The 20,379-nt window shown below is 38.7% G+C and overlaps 1 protein-coding gene across 3 annotated transcripts in view; it reads right to left on the reverse strand.

Annotated features, from left to right (window-relative positions):
• Window positions 1-34: 34 nt before the first annotated feature.
• The window catches only part of RBBP5 (RB binding protein 5, histone lysine methyltransferase complex subunit), a 34,154-nt gene continuing 13,809 nt past the window's right edge, over window positions 35-20,379 (reverse strand). For 2 of the 3 annotated variants that reach the window (XM_057728084.1, XM_057728086.1), the window contains 11 exons: window positions 14,427-14,567; window positions 13,444-13,606; window positions 12,119-12,228; window positions 10,926-11,045; window positions 10,684-10,837; window positions 10,515-10,586; window positions 9,617-9,734; window positions 8,268-8,337; window positions 7,660-7,889; window positions 6,715-6,906; window positions 35-978 (listed from right to left, as the gene is read on the reverse strand). In XM_057728084.1, the coding sequence (XP_057584067.1) occupies window positions 950-978; window positions 6,715-6,906; window positions 7,660-7,889; window positions 8,268-8,337; window positions 9,617-9,734; window positions 10,515-10,586; window positions 10,684-10,837; window positions 10,926-11,045; window positions 12,119-12,228; window positions 13,444-13,606; window positions 14,427-14,567 (1,399 nt within the window). In that variant the 3' untranslated portion in view covers window positions 35-949. The remainder of the gene's footprint in view (window positions 979-6,714; window positions 6,907-7,659; window positions 7,890-8,267; window positions 8,338-9,616; window positions 9,735-10,514; window positions 10,587-10,683; window positions 10,838-10,925; window positions 11,046-12,118; window positions 12,229-13,443; window positions 13,607-14,426; window positions 14,568-20,379) is intronic. The other variant, XM_057728085.1, reaches the window with a different exon arrangement.

Raw genomic sequence — 20,379 nt, forward strand, 5'->3', positions numbered from 1 at the left:
ACAGATGTCCACAGGCAATGACGGAAAAAAAAAGGTTCCTTGATTTTTTATTTGAACTGTGTTGTTGCTGCTTTGATTTTGGACAGTTTTATTTTAGTCCTTGCATAGATTCCCCCATCCCATTAAAAAAAAAAAAGCTTGCTAAAAGACACCTGGGTTTGTTTCCCTCTCTGGAAGCCAGTACAGGTAAAGCAATACAAACTACTGATGATTCCTTGCTGGAGACAAATGAACTAGCTCTCTTCAAAAACCATGATTAGTGAGAATGAACCAATACTGGAGGGAAATATGCAGTGAAAAGGAAACAAAGAAAAATCCTGACCCTTTCACAGCTCAGCTTCTTGAGCAAAATGTTACTACAGTATGTTAAAAAGAGGGGGCCTTTCTTATCTTTCTTCCCTTTCGGAAAATCTGAACTCTTTCAAGCACTTTTTCTGCCCATCCTTTGTAACACAATATGGAAACATAGGAAGTAACTGGTAAACGGAAAAAAGAATGTGCAACAGAAGTTTTTCTAGGATACAGGTAGCAAAATTTCAGATAAGAACGGGTCATTCAAGGACATGCACTGAGGAGGGAAGGCAAGTAAGAGATAGGAAATGACAGGCCGAAATGATGCTGGGTACGGTAAGACAGACAAGCAAAACAGGAATCTCTTCTCCAGCAACATAACAAGCAATAACGTTTAAATGAGTCAAAACTCCTGTTTGATGTCTTCACAAATCCTCATTCCTGAGAGCCTATTTGGACTTATGCTTGAAAGGGAAGGGACGTATACTCTTCTTCCATAATTCACGTCTTCATTCAAACATAAAATTCACTCCTTCCACCTCCTGGGTGGAAGACAGAGGCCTTTGTTTTAAATTAAAGTCAATCTCAAATGACTGACCACAATGTCCAGAGGCCACACGATGGCAAAGCAGGGAAGAACGAAGAACTTCAAGGGTCTTCATAACAGTTCTGAGATTGCTCCCCCTGCTAAAGAGATCAGAAATAAAAAGACTGCTTTTAGCATCAACTTAGACCAGTTACTTTCAAGAACAGAAATGCTGATGGATGCTGGATGATGCATTACAAGCACACGTGGGCTGACTTCCCCCCTTTAAGTTCAAACCAACTCCAACTCCCAATTACTCTTTACTGAAGCAACAAATAATCCAACCCCCCAACCCCCTCCCCCCAGTACCTTTCTCAGCACTGCCCCCAAAGGGAGAAGAAAAGCAAAATGGTCAGACGTCTACACCTTTTCCCAGCTGCTAACCATTATCCAAGATGTTAACAGATAATGCTGCATGTTCCAAAAAGTGCAGGAAGTAGAGGAAAGGAAATTCTAGGGTACTGTGTCTTTCAATCTTTCCTATATTAGACTGGTTCACCACTAAATGATTAATGGTGAGCAACAAACCCTTTTCCAAACACCCCTGCTCCGTAAGTGATCCTCTCAGCTCCTCAGAATCCCTAACATGGCGAAATGTTAATGAAAACTACTGTCGGCATTTCTAAGCGCCAACAGCTGATCAGTGAATAGGGTCCTGAGTAGCACAATCAAATGAACCCTTCCCTGAGGACACCACAGAAGCTCTTCAATCTCTGAGGGACATCCTTAAACGGGCTGCTGTGAATTATTAACTAGGAAGTGTAAAAAGAGAACAACATCAAGAAAGGCCTCCCAGTATCATCTGGAATGGGGAAGAACATGCCACTTGAAGGTAAAATGGTTAAAAACAATAGCCCAAGTCATGAAAAAAACTTTAACCTGATTTTTAAAGTTCAAGCACAGATGAAAACTGGCAATAAAAATAAATTCCAATTTGCCCGAGAACTGACTGAAATTATGAGATACAAACTCTCCTAGATGCTACATGTTAAGAATCAAATTTAAACTTTATATAGTTCAGTAAGATAAAAAGTGTATTTAAGCATCTGTTTTTCAGATCTTTCAACCTGAAACATAATAATCAACCTCCTGAATTGATTTTTTTTTTTTAAATCTTAAGATAAAAGAATCTACTCCACAGGACTCCATATCAGGCCTTTAACACTTTAAGGCTACTTTCCCTAATCATTTCCACATGTACTCTGACCAATCTAGTTTTAACAGTTTAAAAATAGACACAACGAGGACATTTTAAGCCTAAATCATGAGAGGAAGAAGTGGCTTGCATTAATGATGGGCACTCAGGATGAGTAACGGGCTACGCTATACTGATTATCTGAGGTCAGTTAATTCTTTTCTATAGCGCCCTCCTTGCTGTGAACAGACCAAAAACAACGCTTGTTGAGGCATCAAGCAACAAACCAATACCAGAGTAAGCAAGCCAACGAGCAAGGTAAGACACACAGAAACAGCAACAAAGCAGAAGACCTCCAGGCCACTTAAAAATCTGCCCCAGCTATAATTTAGCTGCAACATGACAGAAATCTCCAGTAATAAAATTTTTTAAAATTCAGCTCATGGTGACAGCTGTTACTGGTACCTCCCCAAAGCAGCCAAACAAGGGTGGCCTAAGAAAACACTGGATATTAATTTTCACACATTACCTGAGCTCTTAAGACACAAAGAATGAGAATACCCAATTTGCCATCTAAAAATCTGATTTTAGCAGGAATTCATAAGTCTTTGAGAGACTGATCATTTTTTAAAGAGGGAAGAACAGGGGGCGGGGGGGGAACCCTACCAATCACTTAAAGCAGTCAGGTTCACGATGTGAAGAGGACAGGGTTCAGAGGCCCAGGGCGGGGGGCCAGCACCAGGAGGTCAGCGGTGCAGCCAAAGGCAGGGAAATCGTCGCAGGGCCTGTGGTCCCCAGAAGTGACACTTCTGCTCCGTGTGGCCTCTGCCATCCTCAACAGACCCAGGCGCACACCCCTCCCTTCATGTCCACCATCCCACAGGCCTTTAGACCACATACGTGACAGACCACAACTTCGTCACACTTGCTACTAACAGTGTTTACTGCCAAGGAGCCCTACTTCTTGGGCAATCCTTGAGTGGTCACAGGGCAGCCGGGACACTGGTGGTTCTGCTCACATCTCAAGGTTCAATCCTGAGAACAGTCTTCTGGAGAGTATCTAATAAGATAACCAGTGAGAATCTGATAGATGGTGCTATGTCCATCTGGACATTCTGAAAAGGCCCCAGCTCAGGGTTACCCTCAAGCTTCACTGATGGGTCCTCACTCATCAGTGAAGAAAGTGTGTCTTCACGGAGGTGGGTCCTCTGGTACTGTTCAATTCAATACTGATGAGCTGTTTCAAAGGGAAGAATTTTCTACAGCCCCAGATTCCGAATGTCTAGATTACTTCTATTGGTGGTCTATGTGTCTTCCAATTGTCCCCTGAAATGCGTAATCTCCTGTTGCAACTTTGTCAAGGCTAATCAGGGCTTACTGAACCATTTCTTCGATAACTGATCAACTGCAGATATTAACAAATAGTTGGCATTTATCTAACTTGAGAAGTGGCCTACACCTATAATCCTGTCTTCAAACAATTTGGCTCTAATGCAAAAGTCAGGCATTTGTGAGGAGGGGAGGTCCACAAAGCACTGAATCTAAACATATACCCATCAGACTGAACTGATCTTTGAAGATGGTTCAGCTTCAGGCATCGAGGATCTGGATTCATTTCTTAATGTCTGGTGGAAAATCCACAATGACAGCATGCTGCTTTTTATTGAGAAGCTCCAAGGTGTGGAAGAACATAAGACATAAGAGTTTTTATTACCTCGGAGGCCTTGGGGAGCCACGTGAAAATCAACAGCATGTGTCAGCCAGCCTCTGCCTGTTCTGGGCCCTCCAAACCACAAATGGTATTAAACGAAGCCCCACCCTCGCCCAAAGAAACCCACACAAATTCATGATGGGCTGTCCTGAAACTGAGACTTCTGACGGCATGTTATATGATCCTCCGTGTCAGCACTGTCCCCCAGGTTCACAGCCACCACACTGCAGCTAGTGGCTGAAAGCCCTTCTGAGGAAGTGCTGGGACTAAACCACAAGGCCCCTTTTGAGGCTTTTTAACGATCCTGCTCCTCAGCACACTCTGGAGTCTGATCTGGCCATTTCCGTTTTGGAGCTTTCCGTTCAGGAGAAGGCCAAGGAACCAAGGCAGGAGAAGGAGAAAATGGGAAGAAGGAAGCATAGATTCCATGGGGGAGTATGCAATGCACACAGTCGTGGGAAGCTGGTAAAATGTTTGCAGTCATCTAGGCAGTTGTTTTGTCTGTGTTATCAGAAAGCGGATCATCACTCTGTGGCCTTGTTATGGAAGAGTCTCCTCTAGTCCTTTTAAAGGGTGAAGCCAGTCAAATAGTTGCCTCTTTTTAAGGCTGACCAACTCAAGCACCTAATAACAATAATGTAGAAAATAAAAATCCACTCTGAAGCACCCTATTTCAAGACACAAGTTCTAGCCTTTAATGAGGTCAGTACCTCATTTAACCTTGTCAGCTGAGTGGGAATAAACTTCTAATAGCCCCTTGATAATGATATCCACTCATGCTAGAAGGAGCTTTGAAATGCAGCCCTGTACAAACACTATGTATTTTTACACAGAGATCAAAATTTCAATGCAGAATTTTGAGATCTTTAGGGAATAAAAAGGCCCATTCTTTTAGGGCTAAGTAAACTTTACAACGTTTTGATTTTGTGTCTCATTTAGATATTTTTGAAGCACAGCTGAAAAACACCACTGCTGTTATACTCTGAGCTGTAAAATATAACAGTACTTCATGGTACCTTTGACAAAAACCCAATTTGGGAAATGCTGAAAATATTTAGTTACTGTTAGTGACTATATCAGCTATAATTAAAAGTTGAAATCACTGCATTATAGAGAGAAGCATTTCGTTTTTAAAAACTTCAAATGGTTCATTTACCATACACTTAGTATTAAAAAGCAAATGATTAATTACAGACAGATTCTGAAGATGCTGGGAAACTATGTCTTAGAGTATTTCAATTAATTCAATATGTCTCGCCACATTTCAGCTCTTGGGGCCAGGGAAATCTATTTAAACTTTAAATTGTTTCTTCTGGCAGTGGCATCAGCTTAGGCAAGAAGTGGGTTATGGAAGGATCGTTTTCATTTACATTAGTCAATTACTGACTTGCAATTTTGTTGGCAATACCCATATAAATCTTCCAGGCTATTTTTAAAAATATATAGACATGGCCCTAGGTAGACGGAATGTGGAGGTGGTAACATTTTAAGTGGAGTGCCACAAATATTGTTGTTGGGGGAAAAAATGCTAGTGCTCCCCTGGTATGGTGTTGGACTGTGAACGTCTACATCTAGTGAACTTGAGGGGGAATACTCAAAATGATGAGTCACTGAGTCTGTTTCAGTTTCTCTAAAGAAGACAATCGTGGTCACAATTAACTGGCTTAGGAATTCTGTTTTGCATTGCAATGCATATCATCACATTTGGATTAACACAACTAAAATGTTAAAGCGGGGGGGGGGGGGGGGGGGGACCTCTAAATACAACCACGGATATTTTGTTAGTCCTGCCTCTGCAGCTACGGACCTAGCCACAGAAAACTGAGACTACTGTGTTGACTAAATCAGCACCTAAACACAAAACAAAACAAAACGTTTCCAAAACCCAACAATGTCTGAGTAGAAATGAACTCTCATTTGATTCCTATTTTCCAAACAAAAGACCATTTAGCCTAGATTCACAATTATTTGATAAGGAATTGAAACTGTTCTCCATCCTCCAATAGAAGTCCCTCAATCACATAAAAGTGAGAAAAGTTTCAATAAGTTTCAAGAGGCTGAAGTGTGAAGAAGCTACAAAGTTTGTCTTTTTGGTAATCTCCTCCTGTTTGAAAAAACAAAATACCTCATCTTCTTCCTTAACATGATGGTACTACTCACAACTCCATCTCTGCTTCTAGACTACTGAGAGAGAGAAACACCATCTCTGGGATTTGAACAATTTGAAGAGAGAGAAAAAAGACACTACAGTTAAACAGTCAGGGGCTGTATAAAGAAGCTCATATTTCTGATTATCTCTCTGGATCTTTCATTTGAGACAAAACAAAAAACCTAGCAGCAAACACAGATGAAAAAATGAATTAACCAGGGGTTCTTACCCTTTTTCAGGTCATGGATTTCTATAGGAATCCAGTGACATGTATAGGCATCTTCCCCACAAAAATAGTCACACAATATTTTGCACATAAGATCAAGGGAAGGGAGCTCCCCTGAAACATAGTTATGGACCCAAGGTTAAGAGCCACTGAGTTACGCCGAATCTGGCTTAGCCTGCCCTTGGTAGCAGCTTAAAACTCAGAGAATATCTGCCACTGGGGAAAAGGAGGGAAGATGTTTGGGAAGTAGTTAGGCATTAGGGTCCTGGGATGTAAGAGAGACAGAGCTAGACTAGGCATCAACAGTTAGAAATTATTCAAGTGTAGCAAGTAGTTAATGCTATTAAAAAGAATTTTTGAGGAAAGGAAAAAAATAAAATAAAAGGTCAAGGGAATGGAGATCCCCTGAAATGTAGGTATGGATCAACGTTAAGAGCCACTGAATTATGCCGAATCTGGTTTAGCATGCCCTTGGCAGCTGCTTAAAACTCAGAGAATATCTGCCCCTGGGGAAAAGGAGGCAAGGAAGGAAAAAATGCTGCAGTTAAACGGAGTCAGGGGCTGTACAAAGCAAGGCCACGAAGCAAGCCAGACAGCGCTCCCAGTGTGTCCTTACCTGTCAAGGGCTGGCTGAGCTCCGCCTGCACTTTACCCTTCGCTGATCCTTCCAGAGGTAAACCTCTGTCCCCTTTGTAGAGTTTCGGTTTAAATGGAGAATCTTTCTCTTTACCTTTTGATCCTTTAGGCCGGCCTGCTTGCTTCTTCTTGGATTTGCCATCCCCCTTCACACCCAGTAGTGGATGGACTTCTATAAAAGGACAAATAGGCATGGAAAGGAATCCACACATCACCCCAGCCGAGCACGTCATGCCACCTATCCATGAGCAAAGAATTTTGCTCTTGTGTCCCAGGTCTGATAGAAGAAAAGTTTGTTTTGTTTATTAATTATAAAACTACAAAAAAGTGGCCATTAAATGAGAAATAGTTGCTTGGCCAAAGGGCAAACGTGGCCTACGTGGTTCATACAAGCCACAGCAGCTCTAAATGGAAAAGGTAACTCAAAGAATCACTGATACTTTGTCACACAAGCCAGAAGAGGAATGAACATGTGCACACTGGCATGTGAGAGCAGAAGGGAAATGGGCTTTGGAACTCAACAGACTAGGGTAAGAATCCAGACTCTAACGTGATTAAAAAGGCTTCCAGAGTCAAACTGTAAAAGCATTAAGGTAGGAAGCATTAAGATTGTCCAAGTCTGACTAGTACTTTACCACCTAATGAGAATTTGGGGGGAGAGGCAGGGGAAGAAGACTGGTATTTAAACAAACTGAGCCAGACTCAGAAGACTTAAAGTGGGTCATCTTAGGCAAAGTACTAAGGGCAGAATCTCCCCATTTTAAAAGAGAAGTGAAAGCAGATGAAATTATTACACAGTTGTAAAGCACTATAAAAAAGACTCACAGGAAAATTCCTTTAAGGGAAAATCACCCAAACAGGAAATTATCAGACTGGTGGAGAGTGGTGTCTATCAGGCAAGAGAGGAAAAAAGCACGGCTCTTACCATCATTTGGTACTCCTTGCAGTTCAATATTGGTTGTTTTGGGTTTCTTCTTAGGTGGCTGGGACCCATCTGTTGAAGACTGCCTCTTCTTCTCTGAACCAGCCCCTTCGTCCATCAAGGAGGTTTGGACTGCATCCGGTGGGGGGCCATAAGGATTTTCTTCTGGGTCTTCTACCTCAGGGGCAATGGGTAAATATAATAGAGCCTTTGAATCTTCCAGCTCTTCATCACTATTTGGAACAGGATCAGAAAAGGGATAGGAAAAAAGAGGAGAAAGTTGCTTAAACCATCAACCCTTCCTCTAGGGCAGAATCATCTAACCATAAGCAACAGGTACCGCTCTAAAATTTCAAGAAAACCAAGATGAATAAGAGGAAATCAGTCAACACAATGAACAAAATCAGTAGTAAAAATAAATGACATAAACGAATTATTTCACTTTAAGATTTTCTATCAAGGGAGAAGGGAAGGGATTTCTCGCACACCAAAGGAGTTCTCTGTCTGAGCTAAAAGGCAGATGGGACTGAAGGGACAGCCGGGGAGCTGGGCAGCACAGCCAGAGGCTGGGGAGGAGGACTGCCCGAGGCCTACCTTCAGCGGTGGCTCACCTGCTACAGAAGGCGGCAATAGGGTCCACACTGGTGACATCCACTTCCTCATCCTCTGCAGCATCAGCCCCTGCGGGATGGAAACACAGCAGAGGTGTGAGAAGTGGAAAACTGCTTCTTACATGCAGCTTATGGTTTTCATCCAGGAGAAACAAAGGAGGAAAACCAAATAGTTCATTTTACTTAGTCATTCAGCAAATACGTGCTGAATTGCCACCACATGCTAGGCACTGGGGATAGAGCAATAATGCCCCAGAAAGTTGGGAACAGTTCTTCAGTAAAAGCTTCACAAGTCTAATTGGGGAGACAGACACAAACAGATAATTTCAGTTCCATACAGTAAGTGCTACAGTAAAGGTATGTGCAATGTACCAAGGAGATGGGAAGGAGAAACAACTAATGCGGAAGTCTGGGAAGGCTTCATACAACACAGTCCAATAACACCAATACAATCCAGAATATCCTGCAGCCCTGATGGTCTTCCTAAGACACGTGAGGCATGTAAGTTATCTAATATCACAAAAGTGAGGACCAGCACTTTCCAGCTGAGAGAATTAACTTCAATCCCAATTCCCTGATTCCTGGCACCATCAAGGAGCCCAGCAGTCAATGACCCATGGCATTAATTACTCAACTGCCAGTGCCAACTGGGCTCCCTAAGCATTCACACACAGACCCAGCTGGACGTAAAGCCCTGTGTTCGGACACTAGGGGGTTATAAAGCGACACCTTTATTCTCCAGGAGCTTCCTATCTGGAAGGTCAGAAGCCAAGAGATAAAAATAACAGCGACCATGGTCATAATCATCGTAGAAGAGAACATCTGAATGCTCATTACGGCCCAGACACTACAGTGAGCCCTTTACATGAATTGCATTTATTCCCCACAACCCTAAAAGGCAGGTACTATTATTATGCCTATTCTACAGATAAGGAAGTTCAGGTTTAGGGAATCAGTATTTTGCCCAAGCCCGTCTGACTCCAGAGCCCATGCTCTTTACCTTCATCTTACTGACAAAGGAGTGACAATACCCAACAGCAGCTGAGCACCCAGCATGTGTGGGTGGCTTTGCTAGGTGCTGCATGCAAATCCTAATTTTATCATCTGCAATTAGTCAGGAAACGCAACTGAAACGTTAAGAGAGCTGCTTGGGCCCTAGTAATGCTCATGTAAGCCCTGAGTCAATGCCTTACAAATAAAGATTCTAAAAACAGTCAAAACTGTGAAAGCTTAGAAAAAAAATCAGACTAAGCGCTGAAATGGATTTTCAATACAAATTAAGAATGACTACTGAGTAAGACATTTTTTTTTTGCTTTGGGAAATACTATCCGCAATTGAGAAATATTACCTGTCTGTTCAGGCTCACTCTTATCTTCATCTTCAATATCAAACTCTGATTCCCTTTCTTCATATTCTACATTTTCATCCAATTCTTTGAAGTCTGGTGCAAATGCACTCCAATTTTCCTAAGCCACAAACAAAATACACTACTTAACCATATGAGAAAGCAACAGTCTGTAACCTAGACATTAATGATATAAATAAAAGGCTTGAGCATAAAAGAGACTCAAAATTCTGAGATCAAATCTGGCAGATAATAAAAACTAGGTATCTACAGTTTTACTACCTTAAGGCATTTCTTTCTTTCTTTTTTTTTTTTAACTTTTTGGCTGCACCACGAGGCATGCAGGATCTTAGCTCCACAACCAGGGATCAAACCCACACCCCCTGTAGTGGAAGTGAGGAGTCTTAACCACTGGACCTCCAGGGAAGTTCCAATTTCTTATCTTAAACATTCCATGTTATTAACTGTAGTTCTTTCATAAAGAACGGCCTTCTTTAATCTTTTTAATTCTGAGGTAAAATGTTGAATTTTCTTATGAGCACACTGATTACAAATATAATTAAAGGTGTTCAAAATAAAAGCAAGATGTAAAACAAAAGCTAACTGTGCTGAAAATAAGAAAAGCACACGAAAACTCTATCTCAGATAAGCATTAGAAAAATGTACCAGGAAGTGCACTAAATTTTCTCCCTGAAAACGGCTGGTAAATTGGCTTTGGACCAAGACCTTCCCACTAAAATAAAGCAAAACTAGATGCACTGAACTATTTAATTAGGTTAGAAGAATCATATGGAAAAGAAAGTATATAAGGTAATTTGGGGCTTACTCTTTGTAAAGTTCTTTGATAAAAAGAAAGGGTATCTATATAGTTTCAAAGCAGGTAAACCAGAAAAATACTTACTACTTGATTTTGTGCCCAGATAGATACCACTCCACTAGAAATAGATGCTATGATGGGTCGAACAGGATGCCACTAAATTTTAATGAAGCAAAGAAAAATCAGGTCTAGGAATGAATTGAAGATTTTCTGTATTACATAAGGAACAATAGCAACCTCTCATCCTACTCACAGCTACATCCAAGAGAAGTTCTCCTCTCGTCCCATGGAGAATCTTCACCAGGTTGCCGATGCTCTTCTCCCAGATGTACAGGGCATGCTGCCGGGCTGACCCTGCCACTATGTATTCCCCATCCCCAGAGAAACAGCATTTCTTCCATGGGGTCCTAAAAGACAAAGAAAGTACCCAAGGAGAACTGGAACCTGACCCCAGGTCATGAATTAGCACGTATTCTTCTCAGTTGTGATACATACCTATTCACCAAGTCCTGCAATTTCTGCATGGGTTCAGGCTCTCCATCTCTTCCACAGGTTAAGATTTCTCTACCATCATAAACTCTGATTATTCGATCTGCTGTGTTAATTAAAAAGCAACTACAGAAAGGATAAAAATATTAACACCAGAGGTCAGAAATCTGGTCCTGTTAACATTTTCCATGACTACCAGTTTACTCAGAACAGTACCATAAGACAACTAACAAATCAGGCCAAGACTGAGTGAAAATCTAAGTAATAGACTAGACTACCTATGTGTCTACTTGTCACCTTCCAAGCCAAAATATAATGTGAAGTGAGAAAATGCTTTATACTTCCTGTGTAATCCCGGAACCCTATATGCACAAACTAATCATCAGCATTTGACTAAAATCCAAAAACCTCTAAATTGAAACCAGTTTCCTGAATTCACAAGCTTACAGTTAAATATATATAAATACTTCATTTCTCTGGCCTGTTTTCCATACAATATATTCTTCTTAATGAGTTAATAAACTAAATATACCATTTTGGACTGCCCAATTTTTTACTGTGATAACACTGAAAGTGTTGGAAACCTGTCTAAAACATAAGTTATTCTACCACCTTCTTACAAACTTCACTAACTTTCTTTTACTTCAAGAGAATTTGAACATGAATGTCCTCTAAGTATGCATGGTGGTTCCCATACAAAATAGCATGACTGTTACTTCTCTTACTGACAATCTACTTTCTTCTTGTTTCTGCTGATACGCAAATCTACTTCTAGCTGGGTAACAAAACTTATCAGAAAAACATCTGAAATTAAAAGGGTAAATAAACGGGTTTCATGTAAGTAAAGTGCATATTCAGTTACTATGTGAATTCTGTGACATCCATTCTGATTATAATATAAAAAGCTCATCTTTACCCAGTGCTTATCACGTGCCAGGCATTTTGGTTCTATGCACAGACCACTCAGACATCTTTTCTGAAAAGGAATTGCCTATTAACCTCCAGATAAGATATGACTGCTGGCTCAACGCAGTAAATTTTATAAACTTAAGAACCAGATAGTGACAGTTTCTAGAACCACTTTTTAAGTAAACTTTTTAAAAATTTGAGTCTAACATACACAAAAACTGTGAATCCCAATGTATTTTTGCATTCTACTCCCTTTTAAAACTCTCCCTAAAAAGACAGGTCTCACTTACCTCCCCTTCCGGGCAAACTCTATTGATTTAATGGCCGTGGTATTACTTGTTCCAGTTGTTACTCTGAAGGAAGCAACAAGATCCTGAGAATCTGTTTTTAGGACCAAAATCTAAAGTTCAAAAGAGAAAAATAGTAAGTATTCTGATCACTTACAGTAATTAGATCCGGTTTCTGTTTCTAAAACTGGGCAAAGGCTGGATGAAAATATAAAAATCTCTATTCCCATGTATTCAACTTGATCAACTGCTATTGCCTTTTACCTCTTCAAGTAAAGGACAGTGTCTTAACCTAATCTTAAAAGATAATGTTTAACATTATCCACAGAATCAAAAAGTGGAAGCAACCCAAGTATCCATGAACAGATAAACAAAATGTGACACATACATACAATGGAATATTATTCAGACTTGAAAAGGAAGGAAATTCTGACACATGCAACAACGTAAATGAATCTTAAGGACATTATGCTAAGTGAAACAAGCCAGTTACAAAAAAAAACACAAGTACCGGATGAGTCCACTTATATAGGTACTAAAGTAGCCAAATTCATAGAGATAGAAAGTAGAATGATGGTTTCCAGGGGCTGAAAGGGAGTAGGAAATAGCAAGTTATTATTTAGTAAGTACAAAGTGAGTGCAAGACGAAAAGAGCTCTGGAGATAAATGGTGGTGATGATTGCACAACAATGTGAATGTACTTTATACCACTGAATTGTACACTTAAGAATGGTGAAGATGGTAAATTTTACGTTGAGTACATTTTACCACAATAAAAAAAAAAAAACCTGCCATTTTCTAAAGTAGCCATGAAATTGTACTAGCCTATATGATCCAGTCAAAAAAAACAAAACAAACAAAACAAAACAAACAAAGAAACCAAAGTACAATGGAACTCCAACTCTAACATGCTTGAAAAGGACCCTAAAGCTCACCTAACTCGACCTCTTACTACACAAAACTATACCATTAAGCGAGCCTAAATTATACAATATTTGCAGACCAAGATATCAGACCCTTTATCATCAGTATTCCATTGATGATATGATTTTTAAATTTTATAATTTAGCGATGGCCTTTCATTACTAGCATTCAGTAAAGGCGCTCCATCCTTTTCTAGGTCAAATAACCTCCGACTGCTCTAAATCCAAAGAACAGAAATTATTAAGGCATGAGAAAAGAACAGGCTGTATTTGCCACAGGTAGGAGGCATGCTCAGTCCAGGAATAAAAGAAATTTCAAAGAAAGGAGAACAAGTAAACATGAAATGAGCTAATGCACAGGATGACTGATGCTTATTTCACCAGCTTCTAAGCTTCTAGGCTTACCTTGCCTTTTGCATTTCCTGTATAGATATATTCTCCTCGCCTATCAAAAGATGCAACCACGTTCAAATCGGAGTCATCGTCTACGGGCAGAACAACATGTTTGGAATCTGAAAGGGTCAACATGACAGGAGCAGATTTCATGGGACACACGAGAACCTTGTTCCTGTTTAAAAATATGAATAGTACATTGGCTGTTGCTATGGTATCAGAAGGCTGACTCTCTGCCCTTTTCCATAATTCCTATCCACTACCTCATCAACACGCCCAGCCCAAGCATATTTAAAATAGTGAAAAAGCTTAAACTCTAAATTTCTAATAATAGGGAAATGACTGAGTAAAGTTATGAGATCCTACTTGACAAAATAAAATGTAATCATTAAAAATAAATATGAAGATGTAGCAAACTGGTAAAATATGTATGAAATAAAGTGAAAACGCAAGATACCAATTAAAACTATGTATCAATAAAAATACATATTTGTGTACATCTAATAGAGACAAATGTTTTGTGAGCTACTAAGTGCTTTGTGAGTTTTAAAGCACTATACAATAAGCTTTATAATTAAAGAGAACTTGACTGAAAAAGAACCTAGAGAAATGAAAATAGTTATATCTCAGTAACGGAATGATAGGTTACTCTTTTTCTTAAATATAGTTTTCACAATGAACTGTTTCCCCTACGAAAGAAATTCAAGTAATTGGGGGAAAACCAAGGTCAAGAACAGTTATTATATTTATTTCTACCTTTGTCCATTTCTAAAGTCTTAATATAGGCCAGTTTTTAATTATATACTACAACAACAGTCTCTTTAAAATCTATTTAGTAGACCCAACCTAAACAGAAAGATGATTTTATATAGAAGAGGTCTGAAGAGACGTGTGCTTTTGCCTCCTAAAACTTTACACTGGAATTGGCATGAGCCTGGATACAATCCACAGAGATTTAGGCCCTCCCCAGAGAGGATAGCACAGATTAAACATACTGATCTCGCGGGTGATACTGGACTTTTAAGATGGGTGAAGGGAATCGAAACCTCTGGTCGCAGTCGCCTGAAAGGACATCCCACTGTGACACTATGTTATCAGTGGAAGCGCTCACGAGCTTATGACCATCTCGACTCCAGCTGAGAAGGAAAAAACGGTAACTTAGCACATATTCTAAGTGAAGTATATCATACCACCCTTACAGATAAAAATGCATGAGTCACACTTATTGCCCTAACTGCATGGGTCACCAATGTTTCTTCTTCTTTATTTTTTAAACATATACTCAAATCCACAACAAGCTTTCCTAACTAAGCAATAAATAAGAATGTTTTCATGACACCTTCGTATTTAGTAAAAGAAGCTCTTAACAGTTCAAGATAACAGAACAAGTGGCTCAATGGAAAAAGAGAGACTCCAACCTTCTAGAAGAGTATAAAATCAGCTGCCCCTTAAGTGCTGATTTAACAAAAAAAAAAAAAGGTTTTCTTCCCTTTGTGGGGAGGAGGAAGAGTAGTTGAGCTTTCTGAAGTTGTCCCCGAAGTAGCACCATCATATTATAAATGAAACAGTACAGATAGATATCTGTTATTTAAAATAATTAAGAAAAGAATTAAGAAAGGAATGAATTCCTCCTGCTAAGTACAGTTAAACATCCTGAACATTACACAGAAAACAAACATAAAAAGGTAAAGAGAAGACACACTGACTAGGGATGATAGGATTTAGGAACAACACAGCAGTAAGGTCCTTAGATTTTCTTTTTGCCTCATATATCCTGGACCAGGTGATGGAGACGCCAACACCTCAGCAGCGCCAACGTGCACACACACAAAAGAAGTCTCCAGAAGAGCCAAAGGACTAGGAAAGGACAATCAACAGATACTAACACACAGAGGACACAGGTGTTAGAATTACCCAACAAGGATTCCAACACAGCCATCATTAAAATGCTTCAACAAGCAGTTACAGACATGCTTGAAACAAATGGAAAAAAAAAAGTCTCAGCAAAGAAAAGAAGATATAGAAAAAAAGAACTAAATGGGAATTTTAGAACTGAAAAATATAAAAACTGAAATAAAAAACTCAAAAGATAGGTTCAGCAGCCAATGGAAAAGAGGAAAGAATCAGTAAACTAGAAGAGAGAATAAAAAATTCCCATTCTGAACAATAGGGAAAAAATGGAATGAAAAAAACAAACAAAGCTTCAGGGACCTGTGGGACTATAACAAATCACCTAATACCTAATATCCATGGCATCAGAGTCCTGGAAGGAGAGAAGAGAGTGAGGCTTAAAGGTATTTGAAGAAATAAAGGCTGAAAATTTCCCAAATTTGGTAAAAAATATAAAACATACAGATTCAAGAAGCTGAGCAAAGCTCAAACAGGATGAGCTCAAAGAAATCCACTCCAAGACACAAACTTCTGAAAACTAAAGAAAAAGAAATCTTGAAAGCACAAGAGGAATGACACCTTACCTACAGGGAACAACAATCACATGACAGTAGATTTCACATCAGAAACTATGAAGGCCAAAAGAAAGTGACACGTTTTTCAAGTACTGGAAGAAAAGTACTGTCATCCCCAATTCTACATTCAAAGAGAATAACTGTCAGGAACAAAGGGGTAAATCAAGACATTTGTCACTAGCAGACCTACCCTAAAAGAATGGCTCAAGGAAGTTCTCTAAGCAGAAGGGAAACAATAAAAGAATCTTAGAACATCAGGAAGAAAGAATAATGAAAAGAGTTTAAAAAATTAAATACTTTTTCCTCAAGTTTTGATATTTGAAGCAAAATTACAACACTGTCTTATGTAGGTATCAATATATATAGAAGAATGTTTAAGACAATTATATTATAAACAAGGGAGGGTAAAGGGATATAAAGGGAAGGTTTCTATACTTCACTTAAACTAGTAAAATGTCAACACCAGTAGACTAAGTTATGTATATACAATGTAATACCTAACAACCATTAAAAAGCTATACAAAGAAATACACTCAAAAATACTATAGATAAATCAAAATGGAATTCTAAAAATAGTTCAAGTAACCCACAGGAGGCAAAAAAAGAAAACAGAGAAATGAAAAACAGAAGAGACAAACAGAAAAAGAAACCTAGAATCAGCCTTTATTCAAATTTTGCAATGAAAAGGAGTTGCTACTGAGGAACTTACAAGAAGCAACATAGTTCCATGGTTAAGAACACAGGCTCAAGTCAGATTTATGCTCAAGCCTAGACATTACCACCTTCTAGCTGTGTGGCCTTGGGCAAGTTATACAGCCTTTCTGAGCTTCAATTTTCTCATGTATAATATGGAAATAATAATAGTATCTACCTGCAGACTGTTGAGAGAATTAAAATTGATACATATAAAAGTCTTGGTCCAAAACAGTAAGTGCTCAAAAACCATTCTTTATATTAGAGGCAAGACAAATATATTCCCAGACTTGGAACTCACAGCAGAGGAAGGCAGGAGTAAACTGAGGAAATGAATGTGGAGGGACTAAGCTCAAGTCTGCACACAAAGGACTCAGATGCCCCTCTCCCACCACCTCTAGAATACTCCCAGTCAATTAGAGGATCCTTCTGGAGAAGGTGCACCTAAAAAAGAAGATGCCTACAGATGCTGCAACTTGAGGGTTGATAACAAAAAAGCCTATGGTCCACCCAATTTCAGTAGATGATAGGAGGGTAAAAGGGTGAGGTAAAACTCAGACACACTGTAATAAGTCACGGATAAGTTCTTGAAATTAACAAACTAAGGAGTAATATGCATAAGTACTTTAGAAATATGAAGACAAATATGAAGAGAAACAAACCAAAAGAATGGAAGTACACTGGGAATGGGACAATACTGGAATATCGGGAATGTGAAGAAACAAAGGACAGCTTCTGCTGCTGTTCTCCTAAGCATTTTAGCACAATCTGACTATAGAATAGAATGTTAACTATGATTCCATGTTTCCTTTAAACCCTCTGCACTTTAATAACTTTTTCTTTCATTGCACACTTGTATTTCTGTTATAATAGAGGGAAATCTATTTTTAGAAATTAAATTATAATCAGAGGTGAAACTAAGAGGGGTTTTCCCATGAAAATGAACACTATATTCTTCAATTCCAAATTCTGTAAGTTCAAGAACTAGGGATTCTTATACATTCTCACATCCGACAATACTGTTCTTTCCAAAAGACAGACGGATCTTTACTAAGTCTAATATTTCAGAGCCTTAAACATCATTTTGTCCTACCTATGGCCCCTATCCAGTGCTTGAATATCTTCTGCAGCATCCCTATGAAGTGGCAGCAAGCCCAAGCAGGGCCAGTCCCACTGGTAACTTCTTCCTGGGCAGTCCATCCCATCCATGGGCACCTCTGCTTGGGAGCTCGTCTCTATTCCAAGTTCACATTTGTTTCCCTATAAATTCCGTTCACTACCTACTAGTCCTGCTTCTTCTCCTTAGGTCAATTTTTCTGTCTTGCACATGTCAGTTCTTTAATAGCTGAAGACAGCAATTATGCCTACCTAAAACTTTTGGTGAAATTTTCTTAGTCCCTAATGTGTTCAAATAAACAATTAAAATAATACATAAAGTTGTATCCTAAATGAGGCTGGATCAAAGAAAAATGCAAAATGCATGTAACTACTGATCATAACTCTCATGTATAAGTATACTTACATAAACCCCAAATTAGGGAACAGTTAAATAATTAAGATGCATACATACTAAACAATACTGTATATATCATATGTGCACACACATATATTAAAACAGAAGAGCATCCACTATATATCAAGTGGAAAAGCAAGCTATAAAATATATAGTATGTCTCCATTTTTTAGAAAAACATACATGTGTATATATGTATGTATATTTTTATATATGCTGAGGTACATATGTATCTTACAGATAAAAGATATATTCCACATTCTAATGCTAGCTATCTCAAGGACTAGACGAAGGGTTTTCATTTTTTACTCTATATACTCATATACTGTCTGAATGTTTTAAAGTTCTTAATAACCAAGTTTTGTGATAAAAAGGTTTAAAATGCTGGGGGAAAGGGGGAAAATCTCTCATTGTTCAAACCCTTTGACCTAGCAGTAACATACTTTTGGAAGTCTACAATAATGAAAAAACACAGATCAAACGCCTACTGGGCATCCAACAAGTACCTGAATGCCTACTACATACCACGTATAATGCTAGAAGCTGGGAATATAGCTGTAAAACGGCAGACAAGGTTCATGTATCACAGCACTTACCATGTTCCAGAGAAGATACTCATAAAACAACTATTTGCAATAAAATACAACAGGAGACACACAACCGTGATATCAAATTCACCATATCCCCCTCAGATCTTATATTAACATCTTCATCCAGGCAGGAAACCCGAGGATCATCTTAACTTCTCTACTTCACTTATACCCCTTATCTAATTAATGCCTAAGAGCTCTTATTTCTACCATTTGTCACATCAGTACCATTCAGTTCCATTCCTACTGCACCCATCTTCATCATCTCCAGCCTAGGCCACTGCAATCCTCCTATCTTCATTCACTGTCCCCTTCAATCTCTCCTACATGCTGTTCTAGAGATCTTTCTAAAATAAAAAGCTCATTGTGTCACCTTCCTCCCTAAAATCTTTTAATGGCTTTCCAGTACCTACAGGATAAAGCTCAAATTCACCGTGTAGCACATAACGTGCTCCATGAGGACCTCCGTTTAGTTTGGCTGCTGCCATATCACATCTCCAATACCACAATCCAGCTAATCTAAACTACTGCACTTCCTCATCTTACCATGATTGTTTCAGGCTGATGTGCTTTTGCCTATGCAGGGCTTCCTAACTGGAATACAACTGGCAAATATCTACTCATCTTACAGGTTTGAGGTTAGAAATTACCTCATCTTTGAAGCCTTTTCTGACCACTATTCTTCTCCAATACAATTGATCATTTCCTCTTTTGCACCTTTGCCTCCACTAAATCTCAAATACAGTTCTTACATTGGACCTACAAAGCTTTAGCACATGTACCTGCATGCATGTGCACCTCCCCCTACTAATCAAGAATTTCTCCTTGTTTTTGTGTCCCCCAAACCCTAACCCTAATTCTAAATGCCTAATACAGTATCTGGTACATAATTCATGTTCAATGTTTGCTGAAGGAATGATTATGAGAGAAAAACTTTACATGCAAAGACAATGACAACATTACATAGCAGAGAAACAATAAATGGTTAAGTAAATTATGGTTTAGCTATCAGAAGATATTTAGCCATTTAAAAAAAAGTTTTTAAAGGCTACACAAGCAGGAAAATGTCTGGTCAGTGTTACAGAGGAAAAGAGCAAAATATAAAACAATACATATCACACTTACAAACTATGCTTTTTAAAAATGATATGTAGTAACAAATTGAAATATTTACAGTAGTAATATCTGGGTGGGAAGACTATGGGAGAAAGTCTTCTATCTTCTTTCTACTTTGCTGTATTTTCCATAATTTTCTAAATTATTATTTTATAATAAAAATATATGTATATTTTTAGTGGTAGGAGTTCTAAAATTAGATTGTGATGATTGTTGCACAACTCTGAATATATAAAAACAGTGAAATGTACATTTTAATTGTGTGGATTTTTCAGTATGTGAATTATATATATATCTTAATAAAGCTGATAAAAATTATGTATCTACTTAAATCTTTATTGCAAGAGCACAACAATAAAAAAGAAATAGAATGCAAAGGTACTGGAAGGGACTTAAGAAGTCAAACAGGCCAGTTCTCTCATTTTGCATATTAAAGTTTTGGCCAAAGCCGGCAGTTCATTAGTGGCCAAACCTAGACTGGGATTCAGGCCTCCTCCCAATCCAGTGCTTTACAATACCACTGCTGCTTGTATTTAGACAAAAGGAAATATGCTAGTTTAATAAATCTAGA

The sequence above is a fragment of the Hippopotamus amphibius genome, chromosome 3 (genome assembly GCF_030028045.1).
Source record: "Hippopotamus amphibius kiboko isolate mHipAmp2 chromosome 3, mHipAmp2.hap2, whole genome shotgun sequence".
Lineage (NCBI taxonomy): Eukaryota > Metazoa > Chordata > Mammalia > Artiodactyla > Hippopotamidae > Hippopotamus > Hippopotamus amphibius.